The 26,200-nt window shown below is 38.1% G+C and overlaps 1 protein-coding gene across 1 annotated transcript in view; it reads left to right on the top strand.

The window, feature by feature from the left end:
* The window catches only part of acox3 (acyl-CoA oxidase 3, pristanoyl), a 28,950-nt gene extending 14,775 nt beyond the window's left edge, over positions 1-14,175 (top strand). The window contains exons 15-19 of the mRNA XM_044341618.1: positions 3,123-3,238; positions 5,447-5,621; positions 5,701-5,768; positions 6,875-6,961; positions 12,742-14,175. Of these exons, the coding sequence (XP_044197553.1) occupies positions 3,123-3,238; positions 5,447-5,621; positions 5,701-5,768; positions 6,875-6,961; positions 12,742-12,861 (566 nt within the window). The 3' untranslated portion in view covers positions 12,862-14,175. The remainder of the gene's footprint in view (positions 1-3,122; positions 3,239-5,446; positions 5,622-5,700; positions 5,769-6,874; positions 6,962-12,741) is intronic.
* The last annotated feature ends 12,025 nt before the right edge of the window (positions 14,176-26,200 follow it).

Raw genomic sequence — 26,200 nt, 5'->3', positions numbered from 1 at the left:
GACATCTTTGTTGTGATTTCTACAAAAGGTATTCACAATATTTGGGAGAAACAGACAGGGCCAGATTTTCTAAGAAAAATGAATTCAGAGTTCACAAATTCAGTCTCAGATTTAATGAACACAACCCACAACACCCATCCACTGTTAGCCATTACAAAATATATATTGTATTTGTTGATCATTTTTTCTCTGTTTTCTACTTTTTAAAAATTAATTTTTAGCCATATAAAGACACACCCTTTGCTGTGGTTATAGCCATTTCTGTTGCTGAGGTTGTAGCTGTAACTATTGTCCTGGTTGTGGCTATGGCTATGGTCGAAGCTATGGCTGTGGTTATTGTGGTTGTGACCATGACTGTGGCTGTAGTAAAGCTGGTAACATTGGCCAAGACATCATTGCAAAGCAAGACACTCCTGCCAGGATTTGAACCTGGTAGTTCTATCATATATGACAGATGTGTTACCAACACAGTCCAGAAGTTCAGAACGTTAGTTTCAGAACAGCAATGCTCAGCTAATTCAACCATTTCAATTCACCTGGCATGTAGTAATAATAATAATGATGATGATAATAATAATAATAATAATAATAATGTATTTAATTTGTACTGCACTTTTCATTTACAGTGAATCTCAAAGTGTTACAGTGTTAAAAACATATAACAGAAAGAAAATAACAAGAATTAAGATAAAAAAGCCTTCCTGAATAAAAAGGTTTTTAAGCCTGTTTTAAAAGAGACTAGGGTCTGTGCTGCCCTCAGATGGTTAGAGAGGCTGTTTGAAAAGCTTGGTGCATCAGAGCAGAAGACTCAATCCCCCATGGTGCATAGTTTAATACCAGGGGCCCGGAGGAGCAAGCTGCTGGCAGATCTGAGGGTGCGGAAGAAGGTTTGTGGTGTGATCAATTCCTGTAGGAAGGAAGGCACATGTCCATAGTTGGATTTGTATATGAGTAGCAGGACTTTTAAGGAGACAGGGAGCCAGTGCAATGAAAACAGAATTGGTGTTATGTGTTTGTGTTTGCACTCTCATAATCTCATTGGTTCTTGGCAACACTGTTCTTAATGTACTGGTGCTTCTGGATTCTCCTGCCAGGGATCCCTGTGAAGAGCGCATTGCAGTAGTCCAGTCTTGAGGAGATAAAGGCATGGACAAGTTTCTCTGCATCTGACAGGGTTAGAAAGGGGTGGAGTTTAGAGATGTTTTTGAGATGGTAGAAAGAGGTTTTGCATGGATGCCTTATATGGTCATCAAAAGTCAGATCAGACTGAGGAAGAAAAGGGGGATATCCTGGCCATCAAAGGTGAGATGAGGTATGGGGGATGACTCTGGTGTGGAGTGCCAACAAGGACCAAGATGGAGCATATCCAATCCTTGTGGAATACCACAGATGACAGAGAGCGATCTAGACCGGCATCCTCCCAGTGAGACATGTGAATCGTTTATACAGAGATCCTGCATTATAACCATAGAGAAGATCTGTCATTAAGCTGTCTTTGCTGTAACACAACAGCATCAGCTCCCTGTCAGCTCCCTGTCCCGCTGTGCCGGCTTTCCCTTTGATACAGCTGTCAATCCAACTCTGTGACTACCTCTGTAGCTGGCTTATTGGCAGAGCAACTCTGCCCCCCCACTGTGTGTCTGTACCTTTTACACAGAACAGGGAGGCGGAATAAAGGCGCAGCATTCCTGCCTTGAACAAGCTGTGTAAAAAGGGGCTATTCTCAGTCCGACTGGAGTGCAGAGTGCAGAGTCTGACAGCCCAGTGGTGGTGTGGAGGCACTCTAAGAGGATAGTATGATCCAAAGTGTCAAATGCAGCATTCAGCTCAAAGAGAATCAAGAGAGAAGGGGACCCTGCATTAGCTGGCATTAGCAGGTCATTCACAACCCTGAGCAGAGCTGTTTCAGTGTTATGTGCTGAACAAAACCCTTTCTGAAATTTTTCAAATAGGTTGTTGTGTTTAAGGTGGGCCTGAAACTGAGAAGCAACCACCTTCTCCAACACCTTGGACAGGAAAGGGAGGTTGGAGATAGGTCTGTAGCTGGCAAGAACTTCTGGGTCCAGGGTGGACTTCTTTAGGAGGGGGCAGATGACTGCGACCTTGTGTTAGGTTAGTTAGGGTTACACTTTAAAATCTGTGTCACAGCTTTGCTAATCAAAACAGCCACAGCATAGCTACAACTATATTCATAATCACAGCAACAGCAATGCCCATATTTAGCTATAGCCATGTCCATAGTCAAAATGAAATCACAACCTGCCACAATCTATCACAGCTTCAGTAGTAACAAATCATAATAATTGACTGCAACTAGTTGTTGCAACATTAGTTGCAATGATAGAGACTTGTGGCAGAGTTACCTTCAATGACCATGATGAACATAACTTCCATCAGCCATCTCATCACAACATTATGACTAACGTTGATACCAATTCACCAGCATATCACTCTCAACTGACAGTGAGATCAGTCAACTACAGCAATACAATCAATACTGCCACATTACTGTCTAGCTAACTGCAGAGCTTTACATATAATTAACTTAAAATACATTTATCATTATGATGACATGAGTGCTGTCCAACTGCTGACTGCTGTCAAACTTTTACTTAGCTACTTGCTATGAATCCAGCTAGGTTTGTTTCAGCACCTAGCCTGTGCCAATCCCTCACAGGTAGATACAGTCAGCCACATACTACTGGACGCTGCCACTCAGACTGTGTTTGCAGCTATTGGCTATGGCTATAGTCGGAGCTCAGCCCTGCTGGTGATTTCAGTGGAATTGCACTCTTCTTACACCTCCTCTTTAAAGACAGATATGGGTTGCATTATTATGTGAATGTAGAATATGTACAGTGTTGATATTTGGTATTTAGGCTGACCTCATCATTCCCCACAAGGAAACACCAAGCTCAGCACAACAGGGAGTGGGGAGTGACGGTAATAACTTCCCATCTAGGGGAAGGAAAACTCTGAGTATGAAATGTGAGTGTAGTGGCATACTTGAGTTGACTGTCTGAATTAGCTTGCAGGCTTTGCTTCATTTAATTATGGTTTGCTGATATACAAAATCTCTACTTTTAAATCACCATTATGCAAAACCTTGTTTATCATATCAGTGCCGCTGGCAGCCTACAAGTGGCTGGTGTGTTTTCTGCTGGAGGAGAGTCAGAAGAGGCTGGAACAGCAGAGGGCCTCGGGCAAGGATGAGTTTGAGGCTCGTAACAACAGCCAGGTAAGGCAGACACTCACATACACGGTGGCCTTTTGGGACCTTTTTAATGGATAAACTCAGATATGCTCATTGCTCAAGCTAAAAACAAGACTCTTGCCATTCAAGCTGTAAGCCTGTCATTAGCACAAGATGAAGTGCTGAGGTTTGATTCCGTCAAGGTCACTCGGAAAGTTAAATTCAAAACATTGCAGTGGAGTTTCGACTGAAGGTGTAGTTACACAATTTTCAAGAGGGGTGCCACTCAGAGTCATGTCTGAAAAATAACAATTCTGAGTAGATAGTGTAGTCAATCATACTAAACAATAATACAAATAGCAAGGCTTAATACAGCAATGAAATTTACCCTTCATCTGAAAGGAAGAGCTGAAAAAGCTTTTTGGAAGAATGGCGAAAAGACTTCAATCAAAGCTCCACTTGAGTGGTTTGGATTCAACTGTCTCCAGACTTTGTAACACCTGGATGATTGAGATCAACCTGAGCCCTGCCTTGCATGGACCCACTGACCCAGGAAGAGGTCAAATACAGGACATTGGACACATAGATGTCAGATAATGACAAAAAACATCGAGATCATGGGGCATTTTAATCTACATCAGATTATTTGGACAAATCAAAACATGCAGTTTTCCCAATTTATCATATTCATATGTAATTACGATTGAGAATCGAACTGCATATGTCTGACTACCACTGTATCTTCTTCTATTTATCAGGATAAATGCCTAGCTGTGTTAAGGCATTTTAAAGAAATGTGTTTAAATCCTGATAAAACCAGAGCAGTATTAATCTTCTCTTGTCACAAACAAGATAGAAGTTAGAAACAGAAATAAATACTCTGTGGTCATCCAAAGACAGCAGAGTTTCAAACACTTGGCTGTCGTCATAGAGTCTTGCCTGCAGTCATCTGGTTTGTATTATTTATGCCACAAATGAAGGCTGGAGGTTACAGTGTCAGACGGGTGTGTGTTCTAGTTCTGGGAAATGTGTGTGTCACTGGATTCAGTAATTTAACTGACTTGTGTTTTCAAGCATTAATATAATTTACACCTACGTAATGTTTATTGTGGGAGTTTTACCAGTCTCCAGAGAATTACGCATTCATTTTGTGTGTGTCAAGTGTGGTGGTTGTTTTTTCAATGTCATTTGATTAGTCAAATGCAAGAGGACACAGCTGCATGATATTCAATATTATGTTGGCATATTATTTTTGTGCTAAAAGATGTAATTCCCATTTTGGGATATATGCTTGTTTGCTGTCAGATAAGATAGGTCTGGGATATGTTAGCCTAGCTTAAGGTGCGTTAATGTTGTGTCTTTTCAAACAGCCAAGTGGGAAAAAATGCTCATGCCAGCCTCCTAGTTGTAGCTGAGTCTGTAGCTTTGATAACTACGATAACCCAGAATGTGATCATAGTGTTTTCTGAACATTGGGAAATCTGTATTTGGCTAAATGTTTCAGGAAAAATGGAAATTTTTAAACTCATATCAAACGTCGACACTCAGGAATTTTCAGCCTCACATGTGACTGAATGGAAATGATGATAAATGATGTAAAATATAAATGTTTTTAACTGTTATTATGGATAAAATTAAAGTCAGGGAGAGTCTGTCTGTCAGCAAGGAACAGTTTAAATCTTTCTAATAAATGAAGGAATTTGATGGTTCTTTTGTTTATCAGACTGATAATTAACTGATTTTTTTAACTAGATGATGAATCAGAAAACAAATAAAACCTAAAACTTGAGAGTGATACACTTGAGTTTAATCTGTAATCTGTCTCCACTTCGATATGAAACTGCAGTGATGTTGTGATGTATCAGATTATTCTGATCAACTGCAGCGTCCAGAGAAAGACAGTTTCTAATATGTCTAAAATTTGCTAAGTTGTACTTTATGGTTTTAACCTTTTTTTTGACATTTGACAGTTTCTTAAAGTTTGAACTTGGATCCAGTACCACGCTGAGATATTTAAAATCAGTGACTATGTCATTCCTTTCACCTTTGATGAGAATATCAGCGTTAGAAGGTTGTACCATGGTTTTAGAAAAAAACATACCTGTTGTTTACATTTAGACCTAGACTCAGACATGATTTATCAAGCTGCTGTGTGATTCTGTCCAGCACAATTGTTTGCTTGGCAGCTGCAAACTTAGCTGTTTTGTGTGTGTGTGTGTGTGTGTATGTGTGTGTGTGTGTGTGTATGTTCAGGTTTACCACTGTCGTTCCCTGGCCATCGTCTACATTGAACACAATTGCCTCCAGAGGTTTCATGAGCTGACTACTGATCAGGACACACCAGCAGGTCTCAGACCAGTGCTAAGAAAGCTGTGTGCCCTGTATGGGCTGTGGAGCCTCAGCAGCCACCTGGCCATACTGTACCAGGGTATGTACTCTATATACTGCTTACATACATTTAATCTAACCAGCGTCGATACTTGTAACATGGCGTGGTTCCTGTACAGGTAATTACATGAATGGAAGGAAGCCAGCAGAGTTGATCCAGACGGCCATTCTCGATCTCTGCTCCCAGGTACAAGAACACCTTTCCTCCTGACTGTCTCACTCTTTGTCTAATGTGCATGTATATCTGATTTGTTTCACTCAGTGGTGGAAAGTAACTAAATACATTTACTAAACTACTGTACTTTAGTGCAATTTTGAACTACTTGATCTTTGCTCGATTAATTCCTTTTTGTGCTACTTTATACTTAATAATTGAATTTAATATTGAATTTTTTCACTCCACTACATTTAGCTGACAGCTTTGGTTACTCTGCGCATTCAAATTATTGATTAAAAAATACAATCAGCTAATAAATTATGATGTAATATTATAGATGAAGCTACCCAGCACTATACCTTTCAAAGTAGTTACAATCATCCTCACCTTTACCAGCTGCAACATTTAATGCTTAGACATGAATCTATCCATAGTTACAGTCCAATGAAGTAATATATACTGTATGTTTCGGAAACGGGCCATTCTGCATAATGAGTACTTTTGGTTCTTTGAGTATATTTTCATGCTTATGGATGTAATGTCTTAACAGCGGAGACAAAACCAAACTTTAGCATAATATAAGTTTATATTTAAGTTGTCCTGTTGTCTTAGCAACATATTTTATAGTTCACACAATATTAGGCTATTTACTATGCTATTAATAAATTTATTTTTTATTTATTTGTTTCTTTGGAAGTTGATATATTCCCCATTAGACATTTTGGCCATTGATATTTTCATCTGCTGGACAACTGCATGTGATACCGGCAAAAAGCCAGCATATGCCGGCTAATGTAAACCCTGACTGGGTCACACATATGTCCCCAGACTTGACCTGAAAACGGGCTACAACTTAATTCATGTGTAGCTGAACTCCAGTCTTTATTTTTGACTTCTCCTGTCTTGACTTTGTAAAAAATTAGATTTACATATGACCCGCAAAGCAATGACAATACTACTAAAGTATTAGCAATGCAAATTGCAAATAACACAGCATAATACTGCACACTCTGTATTCCTTACTGTAATTGCTCTATATAGATTTTATAGTGTTGATTGTTGTTAACATTATGGTTCAGATAGATTCCATTACCATTAAAGGTCAAAATAATGTTCTATATGTTTGTCTTCTTCAGCTGAAAGATGATGCCGTAGCACTGGTGGATGTTTTTGCGCCCCCTGATTTCATCCTCAACTCACCTATAGGCTACGCTGATGGACAGGTAAGGACATACACACCTAAAGCTATGCTTCAGTAAAATAGTGTCCCATGACACTACAGGACATGTGCAATATAATGACAAATGTTGTGATGTTATTTTGAGTGCTGAATACAAACTGTGAATACCAAAGTAAGAATCAAATTAATTGTGAGATGGAATATTATAGGCAAAGATATTTGTAAATGAAAAAACAATCAATTAAACAACAGCAATTAAATAACAACAACAACCACAATCAATTAAAGACAGGACAGAATAATAAGAATAATAAAGTGATCAAAAGGCAAATTGAATTATTTATTTTGTTGTTTTTTTAATGTATTATTAAAATTAAAATTTAAATATTTATTTCAGCTGATTCATCAGTTTGGTAATATTTAAACATGGAAAAATCTATTATTGTTTTAGTGGCAGATTCCATTCAACCCTCAGTTATTGACAGCATCATGTACTGAACCTAATGCGCACACATTGTAACACACACTCATACAAAACTGTGGTCTGTGGATGTGTAGAAGCTCTCTGTCAATTCATGGGGGGGGGGGGCTTGCGATGATAGACACTATAGAAAGCAGTAGATAAATCAGTTGACACAGTCCTGCTTGTTATCTAATGCATTAGCAACATCATTCAAGACTTTTGATGCTGCCATCACAGTACTATGCCCAGGTCTAAATCCTGATTGATACGATTTTAAAATAGTGTTGAGATAAAAATGTTCTCACCTGATCTTTCACCATTTTCTTCAACACTTAAGCTAAATAGTTGAGAGATTGGTCAATAATTATTTAGGTCATTGGAGTGACCCCCTTTATGCAAAGGTACTAGGACATAGGCTGTCTTCCAAAGGTCAGGGATGCTCTCTGTTACCACAGTCAGATTAAAGATAGAAGTTAAGCATTCAACTAGTAATGGAACTGTTAATAATTAAAGTCTTGGCACTAACTGTTCAGCCCCAGTGGATGAGTCAATAGAACAAAGAACATTAAACACTTACTGATTTGTAAAAGGCGGTGCCTAAATTTGTTTGCCCAGCAATTTGGTGCACCATGATCAGAGACAGTAGGACAGCTTTTTCATATGAATAACATGTTGAAATAAAATGTTCATTGAATGCATCACATATTTTCTTTCCAACTGAAATAGTGGTAGAAGCTTGAACTATTTCATTGAGTTAGGATGAAATAGGATTATGTGATAATGTTTTAACCGTTTTCCCAAAAATTTGCTGGGTTTCCTTTACTTTCAAATAGAGAGACATAAAATGATGATTTGGCATTTCGAATAACAGTGAGACACCTATCACGTTGTTGATGGAAATATCGCCAATCAGAGGATGGTTTAGTTCTTTTTATGTAACATTTCAGCAATTTTCAAACAAAAGGATTGTTCCTGTTTTTGACTCGTCTTGTCTGCAATGGAATTAAATATTTTTATAAAACAATCCAGGGCCAAGTGTTGATCAGGAAATGCCATGGTAAACCCAATATCACTATAGCATAAATCAAACAAAAATGCTTGCTCAGAAAAGTGTTTAAAATTCTTTTTGACAGTAATACCTGGTTTGGATCTTTGTAATTTCGTGTCATGGATACATGCTGTTTGCCAGTGGTCATTGAAGTCGAGAGGAAAAACACCACTAGATTTATAATGTTGGGGTCTATTGTTTAAAATAATATCTAGAAGTGTCGCCTTTCCTGTATTTTTTTGGATCTGGCCAAGTAGGGAAAGAAATAAGCTGTGTGAGATTGACTTCAATTCAGAGATTATTTAGATGATCAAAAGTGTTAGTTAACCAATTAATGTTCATATCACCCAGTATAAGTAAGTAAGAAGTTCTGAATTTTCATAGCTGGATTTCAAATCAAATAAAACATCTATTGCATCTGCAGGTGCAGAGGGTGAATGATAAAACCATGTTTCAGAAGACACAAAAATGTCAGGGTCAGTTTGTTGCACCCAGACTTTAATACAGTCCATTTTGGATACAATACTACACACATTCATTTGAATAATTCCCATGCCTTTACGATGCATAAAGCTTAGCATGCTAAAATCAACGTTCTGAGTTTCCTCGGAATTTGAGTCTCGACCTCCAGAGCTGCAAGTGGTGCTATTGATAAGCAGAGAACATAGTAACGGGTTATGTTTTGAATCCGGGTTCATAACCCTTTGATTTGCTTCCTTCTGTGGCAAGCAAACAGTCTGACTCATGATCAAGTTATTTAAATCAACATTCCTGTGATTAGTCCAGTGATAGTTAAGCCAACTATTGCTTGTTACTACTGGCATATTAAAACCAAAAGCAGTGTCTTAAAAATGGGTCAGACTCACCGAGCCTCAGTTGTAAAATTGTTGAATGGACTTCAAGGTGAGCTCCATGTTAAGTGACAGGAGCCAAGATCCATGCACATTCGGGTGAAGTCTATTGTTTCTGAAGAGATCTGGGCACCTCAGGAAAGTTGTCTACAAACGAAATGCCTTGAGATTCACAGTATCCCTTTAGCCATATGTGAAGCTGACAAATGCAACTAAAGCTGATGTCTGGAAGTTTGGGTGAAGGAAGAGGCCAAGATATGACAGATCCAGACGTCTGATGACTAAAATACTTTATCTGATTAAAAGATATAGTGAAAAACGACCAAGATCTAAAAGTTGTATCATAAAAATGTGGCTTAAAACTGGGTAAAAAGCCAATTTAAGACAGATCTTGACAGAGCTTCTGGCAGACAAACACAATGTAGATGCATGTATAAAGCACGATGAATCGAAATAAACTGCAATTTTTCCCCTGTAGTCCCACTCTGGGACATGTAGTCAGTCAGGTCAGGTCAGTCTCATTACTGGAAGAAGACTGCAGAGTTTTGGCTGTTCTCTCTGCCTCTTCCAGGAAAACACACACTGTTGAGTTTGGTTTAAAAAGAGTCATACAGTGCGTAGTGTTTGACAGTTGTTGATGATGACCCTCTCTGCACTGTCTGAGAACATCTTTCTTTCACAAGAAGGTTCAACTAATGTTTGTTTTTCCTGAGAAATAAAGGCGCCATGCAGATCCACAATGTATTCTATTACTTAATGTCAGCTTCAGGGTAGGTCAAGTTTATTGTTGCAGCAAATCTGTTGAAATCTGCTGATACCACTGGCTGTCATTCTGTCAGTGACTTTGTTTCTTCTGTATAACTTTCTCCTTCATCCTCCTTACTCGAAAAACATTTACAAGTCATCTACAACAAGACATTTAAGAGGTTTCTCTGAGTGTCTTACATATGTATATTAAGTCAGGCATTGGAAGTATGGCAGATGACTAATGGGCAGAACTATGCAGAAAATGCATGAAAAGACAACAGAAGGTTGAAGTTTGCTGTTTTGTCAGGACATGTGGAAGCATATATATGAAACTATTTTTATCTGGGTCTGAGGTTAATAGTATACTAAGGTATTTCATTAAAGTCAAAGACTATTGGAGACCCTTGGAGTTTTTCCAATATTCATCTTTTAATTTTTATTCAAAGCTCTGAGAGGAGAGCTTTAAATATACCTTCAGTATTCCTTTGTTGCACTCTTCATTCTTCATTCTCAATTGAATGGCCTGACCAATTCTGAATTTGAAAATACTAATATGGATATTTCAAAGTTTTAAAAAATGTGATGGAAAAATTGTATATATTGTAAGATACTCTTTTTTCCATGAAAATATGAACACAACACAACACAAAACACAAAAAGTTATAAGGTTATTAAAGAATTATGATAAATACTGAGCAGTACATTTACAGTGTCAAAATAAACTTGACTTGTTGTTCTTTGAAATTCATGCACTGATGATATTGAGTTGATATACTGATCAAGCTGATTTGCAAAGGTGGTTTTCAAAGTGCTTGTCAATTCAAAGTCAATGAAACATAACATAACAACATAATAAACAATGAAACATAACATAAATGTATAATAAAAAAATAATGGATTTGTTTGTGTGACTCAAATGTTCCATCTACAAGACTACATATTCCCAAACGATATACCACAAACCAACTGACACACAAGATATATAAGGCCTTTGGGGTCCCTGAGTGTCTGAGGTTTCAGGCCAGTTGCCTGCTCTGCCTGGCTGGTAATCCAGCTTTGGGTACTAGTCATTTTCATGATTCATGATGTATTATTTGTACTGTTTTCTGGAAGGGGAGCTCATGTCTGCTCTGCAGATCCATTAACCATCTGCAACTAGTCACTTACCACAGCACAGGAAGGATTCCTGACACAGTCATGGTTCACTCACCTCACCTGATGGACACAATTTGCCTCGTTAAACGTTCATCCATGTGTCCTTCCTCCTTACAGCTGAAGTACACCAGGCACGGACGCGGCACATCATGTAGGCGGGGCAGAGCAGGGTTTATACCTGCTACACCAACTCTGTCTCCGTCACTGTGTGCATATTGAGTTTTGCCAAGTACTAATGCAGTTGGTTATGCAGGGTTTGGAAGCTTAGGCTATATTAACTGGTACTGAATTAATTAACTTGATTGTTTTATCCATAGGATTGTGGATACACATTAATATGATTGATTTATTTTAATGTGCAATGTAAAAAAAACCCACAAGGTTGCACTGCTGCTTCGCATTGCCTCTGGTACAATGAGGTATTTATTTATTTATATGTATTTATTATTTATAGTCATTTTTAAACAGTTTGTACTTGTTTTTTTACACAGTTGTATGTAGTTTGTACCTGTTGGAGGGCTGGGTAGCTGCACAAAGAGAAGAAAAAAAATAGACCAGTCGTGCAAAAATAGCGCTTCATTTGATGATAATGAATGCGCTCTGCTGTAGCCATGTTGCAACAGATGTGTCATGCTTCGTCTGTGCCCTGTGTATTTTGGCTTTTAGAGTCCCAGTCAAGTCTGAACACTGTGTAGCCCAGAACTAACTCACACTGACTTTATGGTAACATTACTTGCTTCTTACTTACTTCCTGCCTTTATCCCCCAAAACTTAGAACTTAGATTATCACAAATAAAAGACACTGTACCCTCTCCACTCTCCTGTATCCTTTCATATACAAATATTTCCCCTGTATTGAAAACTTGTTGATGTACAGACAAAAAACTCAAACCATTTTGAAATGCATCAAACTATTTTTTTCATTTAATACATTCTAAAACACATATGGCATGCCTGGCTGTGCCTGTAAATGATGAAAACAGCAGAGGGTTCAAAGGGTTAACGGTATATCAGTCCATCAGACTTCACAGTAAAAACAGTCATTAAAGGCTACCCGCTGTCTGTCTGTAGTAGTCTGAATGTGTCAGCTCCTTTAAAGCAGAAATATCTTCAAACTAATCAAAGATAAACAGTTAAGTAAGCATTACTCAGACACTTTTCTCATCAGACTGAATCAATCAGATTCAATGTGGTGCAACCACATAAACTTCCTGTTTATCTGTGGTCACGTACACAGTGACCTCCTGGCCCATAATTCAATCTGTTTGCAAAGGCCAGTAGTATGTTTATAGTATGGCTGAGATGACAGCTTTGCTTGTTTGTGTGGTTGGTATGGATCCAATGGGCAGTGTAATTGCAGGGTTTTGATGTCACTGGTAAAACAGGAAATAATGATGACAACTCAGTTTAGTCAGGGAGGAGGCTCTTTCATATCAAAACATAACTGATACATAACTGTTGTCTAAGACAAGTGGTCCTTCGTCTACAGTATGGATTCTCTTTTTCAGATCAGTGAACACTTCTTCTCTGACTTGTGTGCTTGTTTCTCCTCCTAACAGCTGTATAAGAACCTGTGGTCAACAGTGATGCAGGGTAACCAGGTACTGGAACGCCCCTCCTGGTGGAAAGAGTTCTGCTCAGACAAACCTGTGGTCGGATCCCTGCGTCCAAAACTCTAGAACCCAGACACACACGGGTGACCAAGTGAAAAATGACCTAAAAAATTCCAACAATGTAGTTTTAAATGACTTCCCTATATGGCTACATTCACATTACAGACCTTAATGCTTCCAAGTGCTGTGATCACATAAAATATGACAGTAAACAGGACCTGACAAATCAGTCAACATTTCATGTTAAAGTCCAGCTGAGTTTAAATTGCATTTCTACTACAGCATATATATCTGTTTTGTAAATTGTGTTATATAACAATGAAATTAATATTATATATTTTGGGTTTCATGACAGGGTCCACTGTCTGTGTATTACATTGCTTCTCTGTTAACATAGACAGAGAAATTACATTGTATTAGCCTAAAGCAGTAATGTTCTATCACCTTTCTATAAGTAATCGGCTAGTCGTGATGCTAACCACCAGACAGAAGGGATTTTAGTTGCATGAAATATTCTTTTTTTGTATTACACATGGATATAATGAGAAATTGATTACTACTGTACTGATTAAAAATTGTTTTATTTCAGCTTTAATTTAAATCTATGTGTGTCTCAGGATTTCAATAGCTGACATTCATTATCTGTTCTGTAATATTTTAAAATTATTTTTATGGCCATACCAAGTATCACTGCAAGTGCCTAGAAAGATTCATATCTCACACAATTTTCTACTGTTAACAAACAATCTGCAATATTTGGGGTCAAAAAAGGGTCAATAATATTTTGAGCTTGTGACATGATTCAAAATAATTCAAAGCCAGTGTCTGTATATCATGTATATATCAAATCAGTTTAAGTTTATGAAGGTGTAGTTAAGATTTGTGGTTGTAGAAAAACAAACTGTGGAAGCTCGAGTCAGTTCTCTTGCTGTGTGACACTGAAGTTACACATGCACACACTGTAAATACAGGGTCAAAAATTGTACTTGTGTGTCATTTCAGTGTGGGAACTTTGAGTAAATTTCAGGTGCAATCTCACCATTGGTACTTTTAATACATTTTATTTAGACATTCACAACATTTTTCTTCCAATACAAATGTTTTCTACGCATTCTGTTTTTTTGACAGGCTTAAAAAGTTCAATTTTTTTTTTCTTCTCAAGCTTAAAATCTCATTGACCTTAATTTGAGCCCAAACTGAATAGACCTCTAAGTGTGATTAGTAGTTAGTTGACTGATGAGAAATGTATCATATCATGTGATGTCATATTTTTATTAATCTGAAAATTGTGTTATACTGTACATGATGCACAGTACCTCATCACCCCGTAAAGAATTATCACAACTCTTGTAATACAAATTAAATAGATTTACAAAAATACTTTATTTTGCACAATATGTGCGGTCTTGTATTTTGTCTGTATTTTGTCATCAGTCGCTCCCTGTAGATTTAGAATTTAGTCTCTGTGTTAGCAAATTATTTTACCACCTTCTCCAGTGTTTACCAATGATATTGATAATAGTATACAGCTTCAAAATAATCAATGTATATATCATTGCCATAAAAATATTGGTAATATACACAATGTGCTTGTATGCAACATCAGTTATATCAGAGGTATAATTTGGTTACAATTTTGTTTTTTTCTCAGTAGTGACTCCAAATCCCCACATCTCCTTCCAGCTCACTGTTGATTGTTCTAAACTCTTAAGTTCACAGTTCAGTTTCAAACTGATATTACAACCTCCATTTACAGCAGGTAAATTGATTAAATGTTCATAAAGTTAAATGTAGAGTTTGAGCACAGAATTACTGAAGGTTTCTTGTGCAGAGACAGGGCTCTTGTGTTTATGGAGAGTGGAGATTCTTATCTGTTTTATGCACTCATGGATCAAAACACATCTTGACCCAGTTTTGCTTGTCTCTCAGGGTCACAGTAAGTTTATGTGGTCTGGAAAGGAAGTGTTTGTGTATGTCTCACATCCAAACTGTTTTTAAATTATAAAACTTTTTGGAAGAAAATTCCATTAAACCAATTAAGTTTGCCTCTAGAAAATAGGGAGGGAGGTTGTTGAATGCATAGAAATTTCAAAATATGTTTAATTTTAATTTGTGCAGGAATGCCAGCCCTAAGAGGCTAAAGGAACACATAACGGCTTAGACAAACAGTTCCTAAGAATTCAGCTTTTGCTGCTCAAGGAAGAGCGCCATGCAAGCTCAAAATGCTTGAAATATTGCAGTTCTGAGTAGCTCTTCATCCAAGCCTTTAGTGTCCTCTTAATAGCCACATTACTGTGTGAACTGAGCATAAAACAAATATTTGGACACTTTGCTGCATTTTTAGCCATTTTATTCTGTTGTTTCTGCTTTGGTCCACACTGAAATATCTCAGCAATTGTTGGATGGATTGTTATAAACTTTGGTTCACACATTCATGTTCCCCTCAGGATGAATTGTAATAAGTTTGGTGATTTACTGAAATGGTAATAATCATGATAAACATACCTGTTAAACATCAGCATGCAAACTGTGAGCATGCTGATGTTAGCCTCGCTGCAGCTTACAGCCTCTCAAAGCTGCTGCTATCTATATATTGATGTTTATTCTACTGCTGCACTCCTTATGAGTAACTAATAACATGTGAATGTAAATAAAGTTGAGTTGATTACTTCCCCTCCACTGATCATACAGTAAGTGTGTTTCTCTGGGACACTGCCAACTCACTAAGCTCCACTCCATTTATCAAGATATCATGTCAAGACCCAAAACTTTCACCATTTATAGAATCAGCCGTCTGCCCCGAAAGCAAAACACAAAATTACAGGTTGGCTTTGAAATGACAGTTGACAAAATAAAGATGTTGCTTGGAATAAGAGAGGAGGGAGGACAGATGAAGACAGGAGATAAAATGGAAAGGATGATGATGGAAGGGGGTGTGGGGGGGTAGATGGCATGGGGACTCAGAAATAGACACTTAAAATGATTAGTGAAGACAGAATTTATCAATGACTTCAAGACATAACACTGCATCTCACATTTCAGCCCAGAAGTCTGTAAGCCCTGAGAATTAATAAAAAGTAAAGATAACACTAATAAATTAAAGCTCACCAGTGTTTTGCATTTAACTTTTAGCAATGATTTGAGGTCTGCAAATTCACGTCTGTCTTTTTGCCAGCTTTCCAGTAACTCATGAACCACGACACCAGAATGAAATAATTCACTCTGCATTTTGAAACACAAAGCTGTGAGAGTCATAGCCAACAGTGTGATTAATATCACATAATATAGTTTCTTGTCAGAAAAGGCAATTCATTTGCATTTAACTTTTGGCAAGATTTGAGTTCTGTAAATTCAGGTCTGTCCTCTTGCCAGCTTTCTAATAACTCATGAACCATGAAACCAGAATGAAATAACTCTCTGTATTGTGAAACACAAAGTGATTTGCTGTAAGAGTCATAGCCAACAGTGTGATTCATATCAGAATATATAATGTCTTGTCAGAAAAGGTTTAAACATGCCCCCCCCCCCCCCCTTTTTGAGGCTCCAAAAAGCAGTTCAATTCGCTTACATATGGCATTCTTTCAGAGCAGTGGATTATGAGGGATTACACTACATTATTTGTCAGTTTGATGAGAAGGGGAATGGTAGAACTTTTTCAGTTTGATTTAAAATTGTGTTTCTGGTCAGATGACTTGTAATTTATTGTGGGAAATGTGAGTTTGGAAGATTTGGACAGCTTTATTGTTAGGGATGTATTTAGGCTACACAAACATATTGACAGCTGTTTATTAGCCCAATCAAGAAGAAACTGAAGCAACCTTTTTTGGGACAATTTGAACTTTCCATCAGGGTGGTTTCCCACCCAGTTGGGCTACTTTAGGCTATATTTCAGAAGGCAGGTAAAAATGGTTTTGGGTGGCTTTTTTGGGTAAACCTATCTGATGTCAGATTTCAGGGAGGCTGTCTCTGGCAATATTTGTAACTTTACAAAACCAACAATCCAGGAATCAACCACTTCACTCTGTGATTGGCCATATGTCCAGAGGTATGAAAATAGGCAGGATTAGATCACTTTTAGCATGTATAAATGAAACAAGTGTGACACTATTTGTACAATACATGTCTACATGTCTACACATGATAGACATGCTGTTTACATTGAGCATGAGAAACGTGGTTACCCATATCCCCGTACACATACAATATCCAGGTGTCTGATCATCCGTGTCCAGTTGTTCCTCAACATCTCAGCCACTCATTTCTCTCTAAGCAGAGAATGTTGAGATACCTGGATCAGGTGTTTACATGCAACAGTATCCTGGTTTCTATTGGAGTACTCCAGCTAGCATATCCAGGTTTCCCAAAACTGGCCTTATCTAGGTTTCGGAAACGTGGATATAGTGTTTTGCACAACCCATAACCGGGACACTCTAAAAATCTGATCATAACCAGAATACATTTTATTTTAACATGATGTTATACCCCAATTCAGATAAAAAATGTATTATTTAATATGTCAGATGGACAATAAACCAGGTTCAGGTTCCATTTGACAGGTTCAGTCAAATGTGGCAACACTGATGCAACTCCATTTCACAGAGTAACCCCCCAGGCAATTCAAAGCAACTCTAAGAAAAGCACCAAGCTAACAAAGGCTCTGCAAGGGACAGAAGTCCATCAGCACAACACAATAAACATCACTCCAGGCTTTTTCTTTAAACATATTAGACATATTTAAGTGTCCCTCATTTAAGATGTGGTTACATAGCTATTCAAAATCTACTTGAGTATGAGACATAAAAAAGATCTGAGATTTATCACCAAGTGGAAATACAATGGCATGTCTATATTAACACCAACTGAGTCAGTGCCATATCTTGAAATCCAGCTAACTACACTGACTCAGCACTGTTACTAAGCCCATTCACCCCTCTACCAGTTCATGTGACAAAAGATACACATATACAAGTTTTTCCCATGTTTGACCAATTGTCAATCTCTGCCAGGCAGTATTTTTTATGTTACTGCTGATGTTCTTGTATGCTTGTTTTAATAAAAACATTTGTGAAATGATTGTTATGCTGGTGAACTCTCAATTTATTGACTTTTCATTTAAGTGAAAGTTCATGTCAGTTACTTTCAAGATAGCTAAAGCCATAGAAAACTTTTTTTTGACAAAAAGCTCAAAATCAAAGAAAATTCTGTAATAAATGACAAAAATATATAAAAGATAGTGTACTGCTAGGTATCAGCAATCAAACATTTTAATTGTGGTATCAATACCTGAGACTTCATATTAGATTACGCATAATAACATAAAAATACAAATCCATCTGTTCTTAAGAAGGAGCTCACATGAAACCAAGCCAAGAGCAACTGGCAGCCAATTTGAAAGCCTGTTATCATGGTCTCATAGGCCGGCACTCATTCATTTCTCCGGCATGTTACATTTATAGCCACTGTATCCCCACATAATGCCTGTTTGAACCTACCACAGAACGACTCAGCACAACCATGTCTGCTTTTCCCATATTGAGGTTGTCCTCAGTGCTTGAAACTGTGCTTTTAGACCCAAATGAATAATGTGGTCTCTAATTAAAGGCTGTTTGCTCATGGAAATAGGGTTGCTCTTGACTGTTGGGGAGACAGCAGGAAAAGTTTTGTAGGCATGTCTATCATCTGTCCACCCATTTACTGCCATATATCCAGGTCCAGGTCATGGTGATACCAGGATAAAGAAGATAGCCCAGCTTTCCCTCTACCCAGCCATGTCCTCCAGCTCCACCTAGAGGATCCTGACATGTTCCTGGGTCACTGTTTTGGGTCTCCACCCAGTTTTAAGCTTTTTCTGGTGGATCCCAAGATGTTCCCTGGCCATATAAGATAAACAATACTTTAAGAGCGGTCTTTGTCTGCCACAGGTCTGCTCCAAGTTGGAAGTCTGGAATACGTCTACAGGGAGCTGCCCACAAGGCACCCTGATCAGGTACCTGAACCACCTCAGCTGGTTCCTGTCAGTGTGAAAGAGCAATGGCACTAATCCTATCTCCTTCCTGACATCTGAACTCCTCACCCTGTCTCTAAGGGTATGCCCAGACACAAAGAAAATTTGTCTTATTTTTTCAGTGACTACCAAGCTCTCTTAGCCATAGGTTTACAAATTTCCTTGGGCAAAATATTGAGTCCCAAATTGCTCCTGATGGTCAAGCCAACACCTTGCGGGGCAGCTCAGTGTGTGAATGTGCATGTGAATGGGTAAATGAGTGGCAAAAACACTGTGAAGTGCTTTGGACCAAAGCGCTATATAAATGCAGCCATTTACCCTTTATCTTTTGCAAAAAGCAGAAACACAAACCTGGCTTCACCAAATTGGAAACGCCCTACTCCTCAGTGGGATTTTAGGGATTTTTTCCATGAAATGCACAAACAGAACTGGTGACAAGGAACAGCCTTGGTGAACTTCAACACCCACAAATAACATGTTTAAGTTATTGTAGAGAAAATGGACAGAACTTATGCTCTGGTAATACAAGATACTGGATAGCAATGGCCGTGGCAGCCCATATTTGTGCAGTGCCCTATGGGCCTTCTCCAAATCTACAAAGCACAGACTGAATGGGCAAATTCCTATGACCAGAGTTCTTGCAACAAGAAGAAGAGCTGTTTCCCCCATGGATGTATTAATAGAACTGGATACGGTGTTGGAGGCGGGGCCCCAGTTCATTCCTTTGAAAGTTGCCCAGTGGCGCATGGCTCCCCCAACCAGTATGGGATCCATGGATGGATCCATGGAATCTGGAAAGCCATTCTATTTGTTTTGGCTTTGTTGTAAGCCTCTTAACTCCCAGGAAGGGACGTGAAATATCTTGTGTCGACTGCCAACATTCAAAACCACTCACAACTGGAAAACTCTCCCAGCATGTGGTTTGGGGTTCAACAGCCTACTGTATGTATTTTAAAGGTTGGCTGAGATCATACTGCAGACGTCTGGATTATTTTTTTCAAAAAGGAATGATTGAGAAACGAGCTACGTATCAAACCTGTATGGTTATATAACAGGGCCATGTCCAGTAGCAGCAGTCACCCTTTGTGTAAATTATGTAGTAAGTAAGAAGTTTAATCAGGTCAGGTTGGATAAAGATGAAAATTTCCTTTAAATTGGAAGTATTCAGCAGATGAAACAAACTAAATGTAGTTTGCAAAAGCAATGAGCTTTACTATAACAGTGAAAAGACAGTGTTGGTGAATTCAGTCTGCCTGCATTGCCTCAGCACCTCAACATTCAGACTTTTCTTTCATTCTGGTTTCCCATTAGTTCTCTACAATACAAGTCTGTCCAGAATATAGGTCAGTGTTACTCCACTACCATAAATCATTTGCTGAATGTCTCCCAGCTGCAGGATCTGCTGCAAGACACACTTCAAAAAATGAAAAAAAAAGCTGAGTCCAGTGCTCACAGTGCAGTGGGTTTGTTCAAATGGACCCTGTTAATTTTGATGTTTTGTACTTTTTTCTTTTCTTTTCTTTGTGAATGTATTAGCTGGATCATTTGTCTTTTACATAAAAATCATCATAACAAATTGCAAATTTCTTACATTTAAAAGATGTGGGTGGTTACATAATTTCTGTAATGTTTAAGTAGGCCAAATAGCCATCTGGCCTTTATTACAAGTGATATATTACACATTACAGTTACATTCATCAACAATCTGACCAGTCTGTCTAGTTTAACATACCTACATGCTGAAACATAATGTGAATGTTTGCTCACAAAAGGAGGGTAGTACCTGGTAATAAACATAATGATCTCAAGTTTGAACAATTCAAATTCCAATGGGACCTCACTGAAATCAAGGAATACAAACTGCCTAAAATTTAGATAGAAAATTCAAGCTGTTTGACTAACTCCCATAAGTCCCTGAAAACATTGCTAAGATCTGTGAGAGAGACCAGGACCATCCAGAGGTCATGTCCTCTGCATTTTCCTAGGAATTTGGGGTTTCAGACACCAAGTTTATTCAACTCATTCAATTGCACACTTAGACATGGAGAGTATTTTAGAGGATGATTCCAACAAGTTTAGACTTGATATTTGACTACTATTAGGCCAACAAAAAATAAATAAAGAACTAGGACTGATTTTGGTGCCTACACAATACCTTACTGTTGATAAAAAGGTTTTTAGATTTTAGATCATAAGTCCTTTTAAGTCATATTTAATCAAGACCGTCAATGTGTTTAATTAGCCTTAACAGAAACACACAAAAGTTTAATCATGGTTCAGTTGCTGCAATAGGATTTTGTATTGCAGAAGTGGACATTGTAGGGAAAATAAATGAGAGACAGATGGGTTCATTAAAATGTTGTCTCATTATGTTGATGAAAAAAAATTAATAGGCCTTTTTAACAGAAGGCATTTTGATGTGACGGTAGGAAAAACACAAGTGTGAATAATCAAAAGAATGATGGATGAATTCCATTTTAGCTGCTTCAGTTTCAGGGTCCTGGTATTGTGTGTGCTGACTGACTGTCATACTGTCATAGTTTACTTGGACACTTGAATAGAACAGAGCCATTGATTATGTTATTAGTTACACCTGTGCTTTTCCTGCTATGACAAGTCAAAATGACTGCTGTGAAAAAGGCCTAGTCAAGCAGCACTATGCTTCTTTCAAAACTTGGATGTTGCCTGCACATTGAAGGTGCATTGAGGGACTTAAATTCATGACCTCAGTTTTTCTAAAACTCTGGCTATGGCACTGTGCAAGACTACCCACTGTGTTAAAAATAAACTCATGACCTGTCAAGAGCTGGGAGGGAAAGAGTGATTATGGCTTAAAACGATCAACGTCTGTCTGCAGTGACTTTATCACTGAACCCCAGTTTCCTTTGTGTTTTTTTTCTCTACATTCCAGCTTAGGTAGATTTATTTCCACTCAGGAATGTTTATGACTGGCCATGAGGAGAGCTCGGCCTTGTTTCCACACAGTCAGGTATTGTACTACCGTGCTGAATAGCTCTTAAATGTTTCCTGCAAAAATGTCCCATGAGTCAATCCCTAGGCTATGACCTAGATTTCAAGGTGAGGAAAATTATTAATCACAACATCAAGACATTAGAAATGTCATAAAACAAAATTATACATTTGTGAAAACTTTATTTGGTGGAAAAAGTTACTTCCAAAGGCTGATGTAGAGCATTGCTTTGTTGGCAACTTACATGTAAACATTTGGTTTTGGTGATGTGAGAAAAGCAGGCATCTATTCATACTAAAAGCACAAATAGTTTTGAACCACAGCAGCAGCAGTGGTGAGACAATGTAAAAAAAAACACTCACATTTTGTGCACTTCATTCCAACAGAATACATCATTTCAACTAAATCAATACACATTTGGTTCACATTTGGTTATGGAAAGACAACTTACAGCATTAAAGGAGCATACCAACCTTAAACCAGAGATAAGATAACAATGTTGGATATCTTTGGACATAAACACTATCTTAAAAGGTTTTGCAACTGTGTCACAGTCTATCAACTGCATGTTGCAGCATAAGTGATTCACTGATGTTGGTTGAAAGATGCTTTTGTTTGCCTTAACTCCCTCAATCAAATAAAGGTCCAGTTTCATCTCTGTGTCCAGTACAGAGATAGGTTCAGGATGTTTTTAACTTGAGCACAAAGGTTTTTGGTGGTTTCAGTAGTGAGCAATCTAACCAGCAGTCTGTTGCCAAGGAATGTTAAAGCTGCTCTAATCAATATCTTCATATTAGCAATGGATCAAATTATTATATATAATGTGAAAGGTTTTGCTTATAGTGACAAACCCACAAAGAATTATCACCAACTCTGCAGTTCCCCTCAGCTCTACAGAGCTTTTTAACATCTTTCAGCTCATTGTTTTGGTTTTACTTTAACTTGTAACTTTAATGTCTTGATTCACACTTACTGCTTTCATCAATCTTGTTTCTATTAAAAATCTCTGGTAAACCCCATGTACACCAAATACAGCAGAGGCACCAACCAGCAGACAGACAAAATTAGCATCTAGTGGGTGAACACAGCATAAAGGACAAAAATTTGTCTCACGAGATTGTGGAGACCAAACCAGAGCTAAAAGGAGAGTGAATATTGGGTGTGCCTTTGACTGGTGGCCAGAAGCATGACTTCAGATGCAATTCTGTGTGTCTGCTGGCTGTGTAAATGGGCGACTGTTTGTAAAACCTTCACCATAACAACTTTGTGAGGTGAGCTTCTACCTTCTAATACCTTCTGCTATAGACAACAAAGAGCCACCAAAGATGTGGACAGCAAGTCTTTCTTGCCAAATAAACATTATCTGTTCTCCCAAATGACCAATACATCAGCAAACGTCTGGCACCACGTATTCTGGATGTGCGAATTTTGCTGTGCCACTTTTTGGTGTGAACAAGCACTTAATGATGTACTCAGTATTGAAGGTGGCAACCTCTGAAATGGGACTCATTAGTGACACTGTTCGACTGGAACATTTATTGTCATGCACATGTCTACAGTCTGATTATTTCTGGATGGCTCGGGATTAAGATCTAGGTTAAGAGTCCCGTTGACAACCAATTTCTTTCAGTGATGATATGCTCAGATAGCACAAACTCCTTTGTGAAGGTCTTTTTTCCAGCAAAGGATACAATGGTGGTGACAATCATCAATTTCAATAAGGGTTTTAGAAGGCAAATATCAATGTCAACAGTTTTGGAATTAAGCTGCTGGGCCTATGTTACAATCTTTTAATTTGATTTGATTGGGGTCAAACATCTGACATACTGTACAAATAATACAAAATAAAAACAGCACTCACTAGTTGTGGTCAAGTAGGACTGTCCATATTAACAGTGAATCACACTGATTGTCTAATATTTGATTGAAGGCCAAAGTCAACAAACCTAAGATCCTATTTTAATGAGAAATGGTACATGGAGCAAAGTGTGGTCAACTGTACAAGACACAAGGGCACAGGGTCGTAACAGAGAGGAGAGTTATACTTTTATAGTGTGCGTGTGTGTCAGAAGGAGTGCTGACTCATCTTTGACATGACATGGAACTGGCTGTGGAAAATTTGGTTATACACCCATAGACAAAGAGTGAGCAATGGTGTAGCCCTTTGAAGATCACACCTTTCAGATTAGAGAATGCAGATGAGACACACACATGCATGAACACGAACACACACACACACACACACACACACACACACACACACACACACACACACACACACACACACACACACACACAGACACACACATACTGATTCTTCTGCCTGTAGTTGACTGAAAGAAGGCCTTAAATAACAAAAGCAGAGGTGATAAAAGTGACTGAACTGATAAATTTGAACTAACACAGCACCATTTGGTATTCAAGCTTGTCCTAATGTATTTATTAGCCCAGTTTCCATTGCAGAAAATTAATTACCCAGTGCCTGGAGCTTTCTATAACTATAACTTTTAAGGACCCGAGACTTGGTGCTACAGTCAAACCAGCATCCTGTTTGATTATCTCCTGAATCAGAAGACTGGGAGATGCAGGTGAAGAATCTGGTGTAGCACAGACAGGATGCAGTCCAGTCCTTTCTGAGCTTTTTGGTCTCTTCAAAAGAAAAGAAAATATAGCAGTGTAGCGTTGGACTACTCATCTACCTGATTTTGAAAGTAGCTATTTTAAGTTACCAAAATGTAGTTAAACTAGTAACAGACTCCCCAGCTCTTTGCACATCTTTACAAACAATCAACAGTTTACTTGGAAAAATGCAGAACAAGGCAACAAAACATCCATATCATATATTCTGAGAACATATTCTCAGAATTCTGTTTCTCAGAAAAAGATATGAAATGAACCAAAACCCACCTCCTTGCAGTGCTTAACACAGGTACTGCTAAGTTGCCATATTGATGCCAATAACTACAGCCTTTTTACTCAATTACATGTACAAATTAGTTGTGGTGAACTATGCAAAGTTACAACACCTCTATTAACCAATCACGATTAACTGCACAACTGGCAATCCTTTCAAGAGTACCTAACGACTGGTGGTGGCTATGAGCAGGGCTGGGCTCAGCCCACCCAAACATGTGTCTTGCCCACCCAGTCAAAAGTTAAGAAATGTTTTTGTTCAGCCAATGGAAAAATAGCACAGAAAATATGGATGAATTTTGTCAGAATTTTCCAAGGAAAACAGGAGACTGATGTTGTGGATGGATGAAAATGAATAGATAGATAGATAGATAGATAGATAGATAGATAGATAGATAGATAGATAGAGAGGACAACAGTGTAAACAAAAGCAGAATGAAGGACAAAAAGTATGTTTTAATCCACCTATTTTTATGCACATTTTGATTTTGCGCATAAAAACAGCAAGTGGAATCTCTGGAAATTCGAAATATAAAAAAAAAAATGGAGGTGGTAAAGTTGGTGTATCAAAACAAAGGAAATGAAACAAAATGCAGTGGAAACAGACCTAAACTATGTTTCCCCAGGGATTAAGAACCTTTTGAGGAACTCAGTCCCTCTACCTGTTCCTTTCAACCAGGGAGGTTGTTTTACCTCCCAAAAAGGGATGACCATTGCTGATTGGTCAAACACACACAGCATGGCTGCTTCAACTTGTGTAACGCTTTATTCATAAAACAAGAAAGTACTCTAGTATCACTTTAGGAGCAGTTTAGGACGAGGGGAGGACATTTCTCTTCGTTAACGTTAAAAGTAAAGTTCGGCTTTGTTGTCAGCTTCCTGACTCATTTTAAAAATGAGCGAGAGAAAAAGACAGAGAGAGTGCAAGTGAGCTGAGAGTGTGAGCAAATGAGAGAGAGAGAGAGAGAGAGAGAGAGAGTGTGTGTGCAGTGGTCGAGTGAGCTAGAGAGTGAATGAAGAGAGGGAACGGCGATAGCCAGTGAATGAGAGAAATAAAATGTTATTTTCGGATTGTTTCATAGCGGTTCAGTTCTAAAGCACAAATAAATAACCATCAAACACTCAGCTGATGGTTCACTCTAAAGACAGAAGCTCTTAGTATCAGTTTCCTTTTCATTCATTCATTACATCCAACTCATGCAAAGAACATGACAAATCTGTGTTGTTTTTTGTGTGAATGCTACATTTCAAGCACTGCTGTAAGTTTGTTAATTCCTCATGGGTCTAATTTGCATGATCTGCCTGGTCCCTTAGATGCTGTGGAAATACGAACAGGGCTGCACAACAGGGACTTTTAGTCACAAATTTAGTTTCTGAGATTAGTTTGTCTGGTTCCAAAGTACCTGGAACATCAGGTTGAAACAGAGTTTTTGTGAATAAATGATAACTTAAATATCACTCAAGCTTCCACTGAAGAGACGAAAACATCAGATCTGTGTGGAACGATGAGGAGTCTG

This window comes from Thunnus albacares, chromosome 22 (genome assembly GCF_914725855.1).
Source record: "Thunnus albacares chromosome 22, fThuAlb1.1, whole genome shotgun sequence".
Lineage (NCBI taxonomy): Eukaryota > Metazoa > Chordata > Actinopteri > Scombriformes > Scombridae > Thunnus > Thunnus albacares.
This window is presented reverse-complemented; position numbering and strand designations above follow the sequence as displayed.